Here is a 16,006-nt window from a genome sequence, read left to right as displayed (position 1 = left end):
TGGTGGTTTGTTAGTTTTGTGGTGCTGGATATCAAACACAGGGCCTCATGCTCTACCACAGAGCCACACTTCCAGCCCTGAGACTCTGTTAAGAGACTCTTAATGGTGACTGGTCAAGAGTTTGTTTTCTGGCCAAGCAAATGTTTGTGAATTTGCATCTGATGGAATGCAAACTGCATTTGCCAACTTGCCAGGGGCCAGAGGCCAGGTAGAGGCTGCTCAGGTGAGATGGTTTACATGCAGGTTGAAGTTCAATAGTGAATCTCAAAGCTGGGTTGAGCCTGGGCATGAGTATTTTTAGGGAGTTACACAGGTGATTCTAATGTGCAGCCAGGGTTGAGTACCACTGACCTAGATGAAAGGGCTTGTGCCAGGGTCTAATTCAAAGCATTGACAGGTACACAAAACCAAGGGCTCTTGTAGCCCCAAATGACTGATTTTAGAATGGGTATCTGCATAGGCATAGTGAAAAATGAGGCTAGAGTAGGTATTATAGGGGGCCTGAAATGCACAGATGGAAGTTTATACCAAATTTAAGAGGCAATAGGTAACCATGGAAGATGATTGAGCAGTGATGTCAGTGGGTAGAAGTATAACTTGTGTGTCCCTTATCCAAATTGTTTGGTACCAGAATTGTTTAGGATTTCTGATTTTGAAATATTTGCATATACATAATGAGATATCTTAGGGATAGGATCCAAGTCTAACAACAAAATTCATTTGTTTCACGTCCACCTTAAACACATAGCCTGAAGGTAATTTTATATATTTTTAATGCACCTTCATTTCGCCTGTGACCCATCCCATGAATTCAGTTGTGGAATTTTCCACTTGTGGCATCATATTGGCACTCAAAAAGTTTTGAATTTTGGAGCATTTGGGACTTCAGACTTTTTTTTTTTTTTTTTTTTTTGGATTAGAAATGCTCAACTTGCAAACACAGATATAAAAGCACCCAGCAATTTACAGTTTAGGAAATGTACTTTATTTTTCCATATAGAGTAAGCTAGCAAGAAACCAACCTTTCTTCCTCCTCTGTGGTCCAAGGTCATTTCTATTCAGCACCTGAGGTCCAGGAATCCCTTGAGAGCAGGAACTTTTCCAAATGATGTCTGTAGTACCTTACCCATTGCACGGGACAAGACAGTTTCCTAACTAGGATTTGTTGACTGACCAAGTGAGTGTCGCCTCGTCAGTTGGCAGGTCTAGTTTCCCGCAGCGCTGTACCCTGAACTGGCCTTCATTTGCATGGAAAGCTAAGGGCACAGGTTCTCTCACCTTTCGCCCTTCTTCCGTTTATCCCCATTGACCCCATTCCAATTCTACCAACTCCGACTCCATCTCCCTCTCCTCCCAGCCTCTTCCCTCCAATACGACACGGTGCCTCCCGGCATCTCCGCTCAGGCACCAGGGTTCAAACCTGTCTTTCACCCATTGTTCAGTTTCTGGTGAGTCAAGTTCAACCCCAGGTTCAACCACTACAAGGACGGTCACAAACACGTTCCTCCACAGACACCTTGATGGCAGAGCGCGTGGGTCCGCCACCCAGCACCAGGCCTGCGAAACAGTCACGGAGGGGCGTTTCCCTCCCAGAGGCACTGGGTGGCGGGGACATGCGTGGGAGCCCCTCTCCCCAGCGACTTGGCCCCTCCGCGAGCTGGCGCTCAGCCTTCGGCGGGCGTGGCCGCCCTGGCCCAGCCCCCGCCCCGCCCCCCGTCATCTCCCAGAGAGTCCCCGCCCGGCCACCCGGCCGCCAGCCCCTCTCCACGTCCGCCCGGCCCCTCCCTCCCTCGCTCGCCGCCGAGTCCCGAGGAGGGGGGATGCTCCGGGTCCCACCTCCCCAGGGAGCTGCGCATTTCCGCGCACCAGGGCGGCCCTGGCTCCGGCCGGCCCTCGCGGCGACAGCCCGCGTTCCGCGTCCCCGGGAAGTTGTCTCCGGAGCCCGGGGCCCCTGGGTCTCCTCCCCCTGAGCCCCGCCCCCTCGCCCGGAGCTGGGATCTGCAAGCTGCCCGGCCCGGGGGCGTCGCCGCTCGCTCGGCGAAGCCAGCGAGTGTCTGCTTCTCTGCGCGGATCGCGCGTCCCCTGCCTGACCGGGGACCCCCACGCACCCCCGACACGGCGCGCGCTCAGAGCGCGGGAGCCCGGGGCTCCGGGCGCCTGGGATCCCGCGGAGCCGCTGCCCAGCCCGCGGGGCTCGGCAGGGATGCAGTCTGCGCTGTGAGCCCGGGCGCCAAGGCCATGTCCGGCACCCGCTGCCGGACCCTTTACCCCTTCTCCGGGGAGCGGCATGGCCAGGGGCTCCGCTTCGCCGCGGGTGAGCTTATCACGCTACTGCAAGTCCCGGACGGAGGCTGGTGGGAAGGCGAGAAGGAGGACGGGCTCCGCGGCTGGTTCCCGGCAAGCTACGTGCAGTTGCTGGAGGTAAGGGACGAGGGCCAGGGTGGAAAGACCCCGACTGCGGTCCCTTGGGTGCTGGCATACCTGTTGACCACGGCGGGGATCTGCTGCTGTCCCTGTAGAGGGACGCCCCTGGGGCAGATCTGCTCGACCGACCGACCTGCAACTCCGCGTTCCTGGCGGCAGAGAAGGCAGCGCGCACCCCTGCAGGCGTGGGCATCGCGAGCTCCACAGGAGCGCTCCCCTCGCGCCGGGCCTCCGGAGCCCATTGGCCGCTCCGAAGAAGCTAGGACTTGTTGCCTGTGCGAGTTCTGGAACAGGCGGGCGCGGTGCCGGCGGTGGGCAGGGCCGGCCTAAGGGCTGCACAGACCTGGTGGTCTGGGGAAGACGCAGGGAGAATCCGGGGTTCTGAGAAGTAGCCCGGCTTGTCCACCCTGGATCCCGGAGTCCGCTGACCCGTGGACACAGTTGTGCTGTCCTGGGTCAGACTGCCTGGCCGCCTCTGGGCTGTCCACTTGCTGGTTCGTGGAGCTTTACTGGCCACCAGTGGGAGCCTCATCCATCAGCGGTCTTATTTCAGGGGTGCGGCAGCCCCCAGCCAGAGCCCCCTCCACTGGGCGCAGAACCTGAAAGTGCTATTTCCTGGGGTTCCGGCTTGGCCCCAGGGCTACCCAGGACCTGCTGAGCAGAGTCAGCTGGCTGTTTATTGTCTGGGTGACAATTGGGAGGCCTCACTGTTCTGTAATCACTGAGATCATGGTCAGTGATTACTGAGATCAGGGCCTGAGTGAGTGAGATCCAAAGTTTCTGAAGTCCTGTGTGTGTGTGTGTGTGTGTGTGTGTGTGTTGGGGGGGGGAGTGTGACTACAGGACACCCCCATTTTCTAAAAGGCTGCCTGACCCCAGGATCGCTCTAAAGACAACATTAATGTTTACCCCCAATTGTGTTTAAGTATCAGTAAACATTCATATGACCAATCTTCCCCTATCACGGAGATTGTATTTATTTATGCTTTTTTTTTTTTTTTTTAACCCTCGACCTACTTCCCAAAGAACAAAGTAGCAAATTTTAAATGAAAATGACCCATTCAACTCATGGCCTGGAGGGGTAGGGGGAGAAAGGGATAGAGATGGTTATAGAGGAGGGAGACTGCCTGAGTAGTATTCTGTGGCAACATTATCAAAAATAATACCTGGCCACCTAAAGGCACATGATATTTCTCTCAGGTCCAGAAGAGAACAGCAAACTCTCTCCCAAATGGATTAGTACCATCTGAGCAAAGTTTAGGGGCTATTTCTGCTGCAGTCTGGAATGAGCTTTCCTGGCTGTTAGCAGAGTATATTTGGGAACTCTGGGTTCTATGTTTGGAGTACCTGTATGGTAAGGGAGACACAGGTGTGTGGCTTTGATTTTCCTGGTTCTTTCCTGACATTCAGATGTACAAGAAACGCAGATCATACTGCTTTCGACGAGAAGATCCAGAGCCTCTTGATCGTAGCTCCAGAGCCCTGGGAGAGACGAATATTTTTGGGAGTTGTTCTGGTGGCCACATTTTCTCAGGAAATACTGATGTGGAAATTTGGCTATAGTGGATGTCTGTCCGGTGAGGAGTGTCCCTGGCCGGACTCAGTCAGCTGTTTTGGGTGGGGGCAAAGCTTAGTGGGTGTTAGTAAGAACCAAGTGACTCTGCTCTTCCTTGGGAGGGGAAGAGAGGAAGGATCAGGCCCAGGGGACAAAGCAAAATTATCAGATGGGACAGACTTGTGTGTGACAGTCACATCCCCTGGCAATTTATAATAGGCCTAGGAAATCTCTGATGTCTAAAGATTTGTCGGGCCACTCCCAGCGGGTGACCTGCTGTAGAAGGGCCCATGTATGAGTGAGGCCCACTGAGAGGGACCTTGGTTTGTTGAGCAACTTACTAGGCACTGGGTGTGGGATGTACATTATCACTAGTTCCCCTGATCAGGGGAGGAAGAGGCTAGATCTATGTGGAAGAGGGCGAGTGCGGCCCCCAAGGTCAACATGCTGTCCCAGCAGCCCTAAGGGGAGGCTTAAATGTTAGGGCTAAGAGAGAGGGATGGCTAAAGTATTGAATGGGTCTCTCTTCAGGTCTAGAGCGGATGCAGTTGTATCTGGGGACCTCCTACATGAGCAAACTGGACCGCAAGGCTGAGCATTGGTAGAGATAGAAGATAATGCAGGCAGAGTCCATTGGGATGGGTCAGATCCTCAAAGTCCTGTGATGTCAGCCAGGGAGCACCTGATGCTGAGCTCACTGGGGGAATGAAGTCTGGGTTTACATCTCCCCATGGAGGTCACGAAGGCTATTGGGGGTAGGGATCCATGCTGGGTCCACAGCTGAGAAAGGCCTCTCCAGGGTCCCCTCAATTCCATTGTGACTCTTGCCCTATGATGGACAGAACGACACCAGAAAGGCCCATCTTGCTGGAGACGTGGAAGGCACCGAGTAGGATGTGTGCAAAATGGATACTCACCGAGGATTTCTTCCTTGTTTGGGTGAAGAAAGGGGAAGTGAGAGGCCCTGGCTTTGCAAGGAGCCTACACTGTGGAGGGGCGTTGGGAGCTAATCTCAGAGGGTTGCTAGATCTGCCCTGGTGGTCAGCCAACTCCGGGAAGGAGGCCAGGGTGGTGGAGGACCTGGTTACTGTGCAAATGTCTTTGGTCAGGAATCAAAGAAAGTGGCAAAGTGGTCAGCACACCCAGGCTTCCAGAGGATTCCAGGAATATCTTAGCCCAAGCAGAGAAGCGTGGAAGGGCTCTGGTAGGCTCAAGGACTCTGGCCATTAGAGTCCTGGCTACTCAGGGTGTGGTGTTCCCAAAAAAGGAATGAGGCCTGTAGGAGTCAGGTTGCCATTACTGTGACGGAACACCTGAGATGGGCAACTTTAAAGTAGGAAAGGTATATTTTGGCTCACATTTTTAGGGTTTTCAGTCCCTGGTTGGATGAGCCCATTGCTTTTGGGCCTGTGGTGAGGTAGAACATAATGGCGGGGAGTATGTGGTGGAGCTGTTCAGCTAGTGGTGCATGCTGGGAAGCAAAGAGAGAGACAGGAAGAGGCCAGGGTCCCAAGAGCCCCTTCAAAGCCACATTCCCAATGACCTAACTTCCTCCAATTAGGCTCCACCTCCTACTAAAGGCTTCACCACCTCCCAGTGGCGCCTTGGGCACAAGTGAACCTCTGATGTATGGGCCTTTGGCAGACATGTAAGTTCTTCAGCGTGAGAAGATGTAAACCCAGATGGCAGATTGGAGCTGTATAAAGAGAATGAAGAACACAGCAGAGGGTAACTATGTGGATAAATAGTCATGTATAAAAAGTTTCAACATTTTTTTCTTTGAAATATTCTTGACTATTTATTTATTTTTTCTCTACTGGGGATTTGAACCCAGAGGTGCTATACCACCAAGCTATATCCCCAGACCTTTTAAATGTTATTAATTTTGAGACAGGATCTCCCTTAGATGCCAAGACTGACCTTGAACTTGGGATCCTCCTGCCTCAGCCTCCTGAGTTTCTGGGGTTACAGGTGTGCACCACTGTATCTGTCTGGGAGACATTAAAGATCCTACCAGCCAAGACCTGGAGCCGGCTATGGAATGTAAAGGTCCTTAGTTAAGAGCAACTACAGGAATCTTTCCTGGGAGTGTCTTTAGTCATGGAGAGAGAGAAGGGTAGAGCAGTCTTCTAATATCATGGTAGGGCCATGGCAGAGGAGGAGCTGGTCTTGTGAAAGAGACCTGAGTCCAGGGCCAGGAGGCTGTGGAGTCTGTTCTGCCAGCTCTGAGACAGGCCCCAGATCATGTCCACAGACCTGGGGCCCCCGTGTGTGGCAGATTTCCACCAGTCCTGCAAGATGCATCAACCAGCTCCTGGAGGAACCGGATAGAGGAGGGAGGTTGAATCTCCATGCTAGGGAAGACCTGGAGAATCAGACAGGGGACCAGGACAGGTCCTGTGGCTGGCCATGCCCAGTGGTTATTGGGCCGAATAGGGCCCAGGAGTTCCTCAGAGCCTGCTCTTACTTGAACTGGAGAGAAGAAATTAGGGACCTAGAAGATGCCATAACACATCTGCAAAAACTCACAGAGCTTTTGGGAAATAATTTTGGATGGGTAATAAGATTGGAATGCAAATACAACAGAACTTTCCTATAAGTAGGTGCTGTTGTTAGAATCCATGGTCTAGTTGGAAGGCCTAGATCTCTGGGGCACTGCTGTGGTTTGAATGTGATGTGGCTTTATTCTCTCTCTCTCTCTCTCTCTCTCTCTCTCTTTCTGGAGCTGGGGTTCAAAACTAGCAAGTCCTTGAACATGCTAGGCAAGTCTTCTATCACTGAGTTACACCCCAGTTCAGAAACTTCATTCTCAGTGCAGCAGTATTGGGGGAGGGGGCTTAGGTCATGAGAGGCCACCCTCACAAATGGATTGATGCTGGTTATAAAAAAGGCTTGAAGCTGGCTGTCATGATATGTGCCTGAAATTCCACCTACTGAGATGCTGAGGCAGAATTGGCCAGGTTTCCATTACTCTCTGCAACTTAGGGAGACTCTGTCTCAAAAAAAAAAAAAAAAAAAAAAAAAAAAAAAAAGGCCGGGCAAGGTGGTATGCACCTGTAATCCCAGCGGCTTGGGAGGCTAAGGCAGGAGGATTGCAAGTTCAAAGCCAGCCTCAGCAAAAGTAAGGCACTAAGCAACTCAGTGAGACCCCGTATCCTACAAAATAGGGCTGGGGATGTGGCTCAGTGGTTGAGGGTCCCTGAGTTCAATCCCACTATTAAAAAAAAAAAAAGGAATTTTTAAAAATGTCTGAGGCTGCAAGTTTAAGTACTTGTTCTTTTTCTGTTCTGCCTTCTGCCATGGGATGACAGAGCAAGACCTTCAGCAGATGCCAATACCTTGACTTTGGACTTCCTAACCTCTAGAACTGTAAGAAATAAATTTCTTTAACAAATTACCCAGTCTTTGGTGTTCTGTCAGAGCAACACAAAAGGGACTCACAGAATATAACACTGTTTGCAAATGCAACTAAGAGGGATGCAGGAGATCTCCCTTGAACTCTTGTCTCTTCCTCGCCACCTTCCATTCTCCCACTTTTGGTTCATGTGCTACAGGAGTTAACAGGGAGTGATCACTGTTGACAGTTGATTGTGCTGTGGACAATTAAGGAATGATTTTTATCTAGTGCCAGGCAACAAGCTACTTCTGAATACCTCACACAGTTCTGTGAGGCGGCAGGGCTTGGCCGGGTAGTTCTTCCACTGGTCTGTTTGATGTAGCTCATGCAGTTGCAGTCGAATGGGGGCTGGAACTGAATACCAAAGTGGAATTTTTCTTTTTTTTTCCTTTTTTTTTTTTTTTTTTTAGGAATTGAATGAACCCAGGGCTTCATACATGCTAGGCAAACACTCTACCACCCTTTTATTCTTTTTTTTTTTTTTTACTTTTTTCTTTTGAGACAGGTTCTTGCTAAGTTCCTATGGCTGGCCTTGAACTTGAATTGGCCTCCTGAGTAGCTGGGATTACAGGTGTGTGACACCACGCCCAACAAAGTGGCATCTTTGCTCACCTCTCTGGAACCTTACTGTTCTTCCATGTGGCCTCTCCCTCCATGTAGGGTCTCCTTCTCCAAGACCTTGCCACGTGGTCCTGCTCTTCTGTGGGGTAGTTGGAGTTCTTTCTTGGCTGATTCCCCAAAAACACAAAGACCCAGACTGCCAGGCTTCCTTAAGTCTTAGGCTGAGGCTTGGTGCATCATTTCTGCCACATCCTATTGGTTAAGTGAGTCACAGGAGCAGTCCAGAGGCAGGGTAGGGAGGAGGTGGATACAGGTGCAGATACAAAGGATGCGCGTGGTTTGTTGAGGGCTGTTTTGAAGACTAGTTGTCTCAGAGGGGTAGGGATGACACAGGGGACCAATGATTCTTTAGAGGGGAGGCAGCAAGTGCCAGGCCAGGATGAGGAGAGAGGGAGTTCCCCAGAGGGAGGTAAGGTGCAGGAGACCTGGGCAGTTCTGCTTGGAGATTCTCTTTTGCATCTCAGGGAATTTCTTTGCTTTCATTTTTTTTTTTTTTTTTTTAATTTAGCAGCAGAGGGGGTTCAGGCTGGGGGTGTAGCTCAGTGGCAGAGCACTTGCTAAGCATGCACAAGACCTGGTTTTGATTCCCAGCACAGAAAAACAATAATTCCCAACCAAGACTCCAGTGGTTTCTCTTTAGAGGCCACGTGATAAATGATGCAGCTGGAGTTTGAAATCATATTTGTCTGTCCCTAAAGGCTGGGCCTGTCCCTAAACCATTGCCATTCCAGCCTGGTTTTGGCAGGCCAGCGTTCTGAGAATTAGTAGTCATAGTATATCTGAGCTCCCTGATGTTAAGTAGATGCTCACTATGGTACACACTTTGATTTTAATAAAGAACCGTTTTTTTATTTCCTTCCTATAACATAAAAATCACCTAAAATGGGTGTGGCCTTGACTTTCACACCAGTGAGTTTTTATATAGTCATGGACTTTGTCCATAAAAGGTATATTAGGGCTCGTGGCTCCCCAGGTATGTAATTGGGATAGAAATTATGCCATCTTCACTGAGCCATCCTGTCCTTTGATTTGGGGTCTGGGGCCTGCATCTGTAACTCCTGCAGTTGGAATATCTACCTTTGACCATACTCTGTCTGCCTCTGCCCAGCAAGAGCCACCCCTATGTCCACACTCTGAGCTTGCTTGGTCAAGTGGCCACTCCACAGGATTTTTAAAAAGCAGTGGGCAGGGATTCTGGATTCTGTGGACTCAGGGCATCTTCACAAAAGTTCCCTTAGCAACAAGTCGGCAGGAATCCCTGACATCTGTTAACCACAATGTGAATCCCCGACATCTATTTCCACCTAGATGCGTGAGCGAGATGCTGGCCACCTTCTATTCTCAGCCTGAATAGGCCGGGTTTGTATTTGACAGCTCCGTAGATCAGGTCTCTGAACACGGTGCTGGTGAAAGGAAATGTTTGGGAAACCAGGAGGTCCTGTATGCATAGAAAGGATTATGCCTATTATCAGGCCACACCAGGGGACATTGTTCTTGCAGCTTGCGCTCTCATTACTCAGAGTAGCAAGGCAATATATGACAAGCTGTCTGACACAGTTGTCAGGAGTGAGCCCCCTGGACTTAATTGCAAAATGTCTGGATTCCTCTCTCCCTGCAGTAGCGAGGCTGCTGGGAGGGGGGGGGCGGGGTGGTGTTTGCACCTCTGGAGAGAAGTAGAAATGGTGGCTAGCAGGTGTGTCTGGCTTTTTCTTTGGCAGTCCAGAGCATGGCGTGACATGGTGAAGGCTTAGTTGTAATAGTGTATGAATTGTGAGAAATTTATGTGGTCTGTGTGTGTGTGTGTGTGTGTGTGTGTGTGGTTGTGTGTGCTGCAGATTGAATCCAGGTCCTCACACCTGTTAACTAAGCTCACACTCTACCACAGAGCTCCATCCCCAGCTGAAATGTGGATCTTAAGAGACTCCACCTACCTCCTCCTATCACATTCGGTATTTCCTCTGTCTGCCATCTGATAGATTAATTTTATTTTATTTTTAAAACGATATATGCACACATATATATGTATGCACACATGTGTATGGAAAAATATATATATATATATATTTTTAAGTGCTAGGGATGGAACCCAGGGTATGTTAAACAAGTGCTTTACCAATGAACTACACCTCAGCCTAGAATTTGCTTTATGAGTATGGCTTCCTGGTTCACTATATCTACTTCTCAAGCTACACACTGTGTCCCGATTCACTTCCCAGGTACTCAGATTTCACACTTCAAAATTAAGCTCATAATCGGTTCTCCCTTCACTGCCTTCTACCTTCAACTTCCAAACCTTACTGTCACCACCCTCTATCTACCCAGTCACCTGACACTTCCCCTTTTGTCTGTCCTCTCCTATTTATTAGCCAACCTTGTCCCTTCTCCTAGAAGCATTCTCAAAGCCTTCTTCTCCTTCTTAACTTGGTTGGCAAACCTTTGCTGAAGAAGGCCAGGAAACATTTGAGGCTTTGCAATCCAAGAAGCAAAATCGAGTTAAAGCTGCCTCCTTGGGATTTGCGGTGCGCCAGAGGCAGTGAGAGGTGGGGGAGGGTGCCCCATATGTGCTCTGTCACAAATGACTTGAGTCTGCTGCTGTAGTGCAAAAGCTGCCTTAGATAATCTAAAAACCAGTGGGCATGCTTGTGTTCTGTTAAAACTTTATTTCAATTTTTTTAAAAAAATTTTGTTTTCAGTGATGGTGTATTAGTGAGTTTTCCGCTACTGTGACAAAATACCTGAGAAAAATCAACTTAAAGAAAATTTTCTTTTGGCTCCTGGTTTCAGAGGTTTCAGTTCATGGTTGGTTGGCCCTATTGCTTTTGGGCCTCTGGAAAAGCAGAGACATCATGGTGGAAGTGGGTGGTGGAGGAAAGCTGCTTACCTTATGGCAGCCAGGAAGCAGAGACTGGGGGTGGAGATGTCTGGGGATAAGATATCCCCTTCCAGGGAATGACCTTTATGGTCTAGGTTTTCCAACAAGGCCTTATGTCCATTACCTCCCAATAGTCCATTCCATTATGAACACGTTAATGACTTAATCCATTGATGATATCAAGATCTCATGATCTAATCATTTCCCAAAGCCCCACATTGAACAATGTTGCTTTGAATACCAAGCCTTCAACCCGTGAGCCTTTGGGATACATTTAAAATCAAAAACCACAACAGGTGGGTCTCACGATGTTGCCTAGACTGTCCTCAAACTCCTGATCCTACTACCCCAGCCTCCCGTCGCTGGGATTACAGGTGTGTGACTGTTTGGATCTTAAGTATCTCCCAGACATCCATATGGTAAAGGATTTGGCCTTAACCTGGCAGTAATGGAAGGTAGTGAAACCTTTACGATATGGGGCCTAAGGAAAGAACTTTGGGTCATTGGGGAAATATCCTAAAAGAGATGGTGGGACCCCAGTCTTTTCCTCTTCCCTTTCACTTCCCAGCCACGAGATGAGCAGTTTTGCTTCATGATGAGCTGTGAGCATTGCTGGAAGTACTGCAAGTAAGGCAGGGACCAGCACAGGAAAGAAGCAAGCTCACCTCCTAGTTCCAGTTGTGAAGATGATAAGTTAGCCCGAAGTTAGATCATTTCAAAGCTCCATAGGGCCAATAAAAACAGGGTGCCGTGACAGAGTAGGGGTGTGGTGGTAGTGGTGGGGGTTCCAATGAGGCCGTCAGGAATGGCTTCTCTAAGGGGGTGGTGTTCCACCAGAGACCTGAAAGACGGAATGCCACCAGCCATGTGGGTGTTGGGCAGACAGTAACTCAATTCAGAGGAGACTGCAAATGCCTATTATCTGGAGTTAGCCAGTGTGTTTGAGATATTCTGGAGAACCAGAATATTCCGGGTGAGCAAGGGCAGGAGAGGCTGGGGATGTGATGGAGAGAGAGAGAGAGACGGGTAGCAGACACAGCCTGGGAGTTGGATGGTTTCCTGTGTGCAGTGGGAGAGCCATTGACTGGATGGAAGGGGAAGGAATATTCTGGTTTGCTTTAGAAATGTATCTAGACCTTACAGACCTTCCAAGAGGGCAGGAGGGGAAACAAGGGGATCAGTCAGGAAGCTGGGAGTGGGGTACTGAAGTGAGATGGGTTTGGAAATGTATTTTGCAGGTGGAGCCCATAGGTCTCTCTGGCCAAGCCCGGGAAGGGCCTCTGAGGATCTCACCTCTTGCAGGTCAGTTGCAATACACTGTCCCTATTTTTTTTTCCCCTATCAATCCTTCATTCTCCTACTGGAGACCTCTTAAAGAATAAGGTAAAAGGCAAATAAAAATTGGGGAAAAAACTTAATGTCACCTAATGCGGAAAATGCTTTTATAAGTTTTGGGTACTGGGGATGGAACCCAGGGGCATTCTACTGCTGAGCTGCATCCCTGGCCCATTTTAATTTTTTTTTATTTAAAAAAATTAAAAATACACACACACACACACACACACACACACACACTTGGGATTGAACCTAGGGGTGATTTACCACTGAGTCTCATCTCCAGCCCTTTTTTTAAAAATTTTGATACAGGGTCTTACTAAATTGCTGAGGCTGGCCTTGAACTTGGCAATCCTCCTGTCTCAGCCTCCTGAGCCTCTGGGATTACAAGTTTGCACTACCATGCCTGGCACTATATTTTATTTTGAGATAGAGTTTCCTTAACTTGCTGAGGCTGGTTTGGAAATTGTGACTCTTCTGCCTCAGCTTCCTGAGTTGCTGGGATTGTAGGCATTCACCAGCACTCCTGGCTACAAGTGCTTTTTTTTTTTTTTTTTTTTTTAAACTCATAAAAGAAAGAGAAACACATTGGGATGGAAACAGACAAAGCATTTGGATAGGCACTTTATCATAAAAGACATACAAAGTCTAAAACATTTTCTTTCTTACTGGTACTCAAAGAACTGCAAATTCAATTTTTAAAAAACTGTCCCAAGAAAGGAAGGAAGGAAGGGTATTGGCAGGGTGTAGAAAAATGATTTTATGTTACTTAAAAACATTAACAATGTCCAAACCCTCTGACCCAGCTATTCCACTCCTGGGAATTTAGACTTAGGAAGCATCTGATAACTTCGTAACCTGCGAGCATCGAAGTGCCTGATGCGGTACATTTCTCATACTGCAAGATAGGCCACAACCTAAGTGTCCACAGGAAGAACTGGTTAAAATCGGGTTCACCTGTGCCTAGCACAAGCCCAGACATAAAGAAGGGCTCAAGAACTATCTTTTAGAAGCTGTGTTTTAGAAATAAAAATGTTGCTCACTGATGCTACATATTTTCATAGAGTTAGCAATATTTTTGACTTTTTTACTATGAGACAAAAAGAAATGGTGTGGTCCAGAAATGAATTGCTTTTTAAAAGCAAGGACTGCCTGATGCATGCCTCTAATGCTAGCTACTCTGGAGCCTGAGGCAAGAGGATTGCAAGTTCAAGGACAGCCTCAGCAACTTAGTGAAAATTTGTCTCAAAATAAAAAATAAAAATGGCTAGGAATAAGCTCAGTGGTAGAGTGCTTGCCTAGCATATATGAGGTCCAGGGTTTCATGGAGGGTGGGGATAGAGAGGATGAAGAGCAGGGACTCTGTGTGCTGCAGATTCCCAAATATCCATTCATGGAAATAACAGGTGGAAGGAATACATACTGGCCCCAGGTTCCATTCTTTTAAATATCCCCATTAACAGCAAATCTTTGTCTTTTGAGGAATAGATTTTACTTTTTAGGAAACAGCCAAAATTTGTCTGAAGCCAAGTCTGGTGTGTCTATGCATGTGACTGTCTGTCACCTTGCTGCAGAAAGGATCTTAGTCACCTTACCAAAAAACCATATGGTACAATAAGATAAAAGCATAAATACATGAGGAAATCTCTGGAGAGGAGAGAATAAGGGAAAGGAAAACTAAGATGACTGCTGAGAGTGAAGTTTGATAAGTGAAGAGGTTAACCAAGTGGAATGGTGCTGTTCAGGGCTACAAAAGAGGTCTGACCCTCAAGAAATGTTACATGTGAACACTTTTCAGCCAAGAGTAACAAATGTTCCAAAAATAGCCGCCATGTTCCAACAGTCAGGATGGGTTAGGATGTGCTGGCATAACAAAACAACTCCAAAATCTCAGCAGTTAAAACAACGTAGGTTTGCTTCTTGCTTTTAGTACAAGTCGGTTGGGAGTTGGTTTAGAGTTGGAAGATCCTCCAGGCCCCAGGATGATGGAGCAACCACTATCTGGAATCTCTCTAGAGTGTTAAACAGCAAGTGGTTCTTAAAGTTTTTGCTTGACACTGACACATGACACTTGTGCTCATTTCATTGTCTAAGAGTATAGCCATATTACTTCAAGATGGTGGGAACTTCAAGATGGTGGTGCCTAGAAAGAGAAAAGCAGCAACCTGAATCTACATGGGTAATTCTGTTGACCATCTCATGTGCATTTACTCAGGGGATGCCCCAGTTCTGATCTTGTTTCAGTTTTAACATTTTATCATTCCACTACACTGATGCTTCTTAAACTGAATTCTTAAATTGCTTCTAGAGGAAGGCTTCTTACAGTGAATTCTCTATAGATATTTTTGGATATAAATTCTGAACTCAGTAGGTCTAGGATGGGGCCCAGGGTTCTGCATGCCTGACCAGCTTTCATAAGTTATTGATACAACAAGAAGTCAGACTACATTTCATAGGTTATTGATACAACAAGAAGTCAGACTACAGTGTGGACCCCAGCAGGTGTCCCTAGCTCCTGAGGAGATAGTTAGCTCTTATTATTTTTTTCAAATCAATTTTGTTAGGCTTAGAAAATGATATCCCAAAGTGTGGTGCTTTGGAATTCTGAGTACTTTGAGCTAAAGGAGAACCAAGGTCTCTCTGATCTTCTCCCCACCCCTCCCCACCCCAACGTCCCACCCTTTTCCCTTCTAAAGCACAGGAAGGGGCTTTATTATCTACCTGAAGGCCAGATTGTCCAGATTAGGGAGAAAGACTAGAGTTGACGCCATACCTAGAGCCCAGGTGAACTCTGTCACGGGATGGGGCTCATTCATCTCCCCTAAAAATAATTGACTCATTATCTAAAATTACCTACAGCTTTCACTTCCTTCTTCCCTATGAAGAAGATTACTTAAGTTTCAACCATCTGGCCCTTTTTCAAGTATGATTTTTCTGTGCATTTGTACATTAATATATTCATATATCTTTTCTCCTGTTGATCTGTCTACTGTTGGTTTGTTTCACAGACTTAAATTATCCAACATTTATGGGGTAAAAAGGAAGTTGCTTTTGCCCCTTCATTTCCCTCTCTCCCACAAGCTATCCCAGCATCTACTATCCTGCTGGGCATTCTAGTAGATATTTGATCTGTACTTTTTGAACAAATGGGATCATTTCCTGATTCCAGACTTTCCCCAAGACATTTTTTATGTATTTTTTATTGAGCATCTACTACATGCTGAGCAGATACAGCTAAGACATGGAGCTGAGGTTAACAGTTAAGGGCTTCTTTGGGCAGCCTTTGGGGACTGTCCCCTCCAGGGTGACTCTGGCAGGCGACCTCTTTTAAGAGACTTCAGGTTCACATTATTCTGTTGAAAGACTTTTCAGCCATTTGACATTCTTGTTCTTTCTCTGACACCTTCATGTCTCCTCCCTCCTCATTTGCTTGTCAGAAGACAGACAGCTCCAGGGCTAGTCAACAAAAAAACTAATAAGTTGTAAAAATTCTTTAGAAATGTTATTAAAAAAAAATTCTACAGAGAGGAGTCCTTGTCCTAATTTAATCATGTGAGAGGATCCTTATTTTAGCAGTGGTTCATGGAAGAGAGTCGTGGAGACATTTGTTTTTGATTTGTAATATAATTTAGAAATGGGAATAGGAAAACTTAATTTTTGAATTTAGTTCGAGTCTACTGTTCTCATTTAGCAAGTGTTTTATTGATAAATAGCTACAAGCATTTTTTTTTTTTTTTTTTTTTTTTTTTGGTGCATGGAGGAAAAAACACACAGTCATGTTGAGTAGTTGAAAATTAAGGGC

The 16,006-nt window shown here is 47.3% G+C and overlaps 1 protein-coding gene across 3 annotated transcripts in view; it reads left to right on the top strand.

Moving 5' to 3' along the window:
• Nucleotides 1-2,238: 2,238 nt before the first annotated feature.
• Nucleotides 2,239-16,006, top strand: part of Gas7 (growth arrest specific 7) — a 227,429-nt gene continuing 213,661 nt past the window's right edge. For 2 of the 3 annotated variants that reach the window (XM_076869710.2, XM_076869704.1), the window contains exon 1: nucleotides 2,249-2,421. In XM_076869710.2, coding sequence (XP_076725825.1) covers nucleotides 2,288-2,421 — 134 coding nt within the window. In that variant the 5' untranslated portion in view covers nucleotides 2,249-2,287. Of the gene's footprint in view, nucleotides 2,422-16,006 lie in introns of all 3 variants that reach the window. The other variant, XM_076869703.1, reaches the window with a different exon arrangement.

The sequence above is a fragment of the Callospermophilus lateralis genome, chromosome 11 (genome assembly GCF_048772815.1).
Source record: "Callospermophilus lateralis isolate mCalLat2 chromosome 11, mCalLat2.hap1, whole genome shotgun sequence".
Lineage (NCBI taxonomy): Eukaryota > Metazoa > Chordata > Mammalia > Rodentia > Sciuridae > Callospermophilus > Callospermophilus lateralis.
The sequence above is the reverse complement of the archived record's forward strand: the minus strand, read 5'-3'. Positions and strand labels throughout refer to the sequence as shown.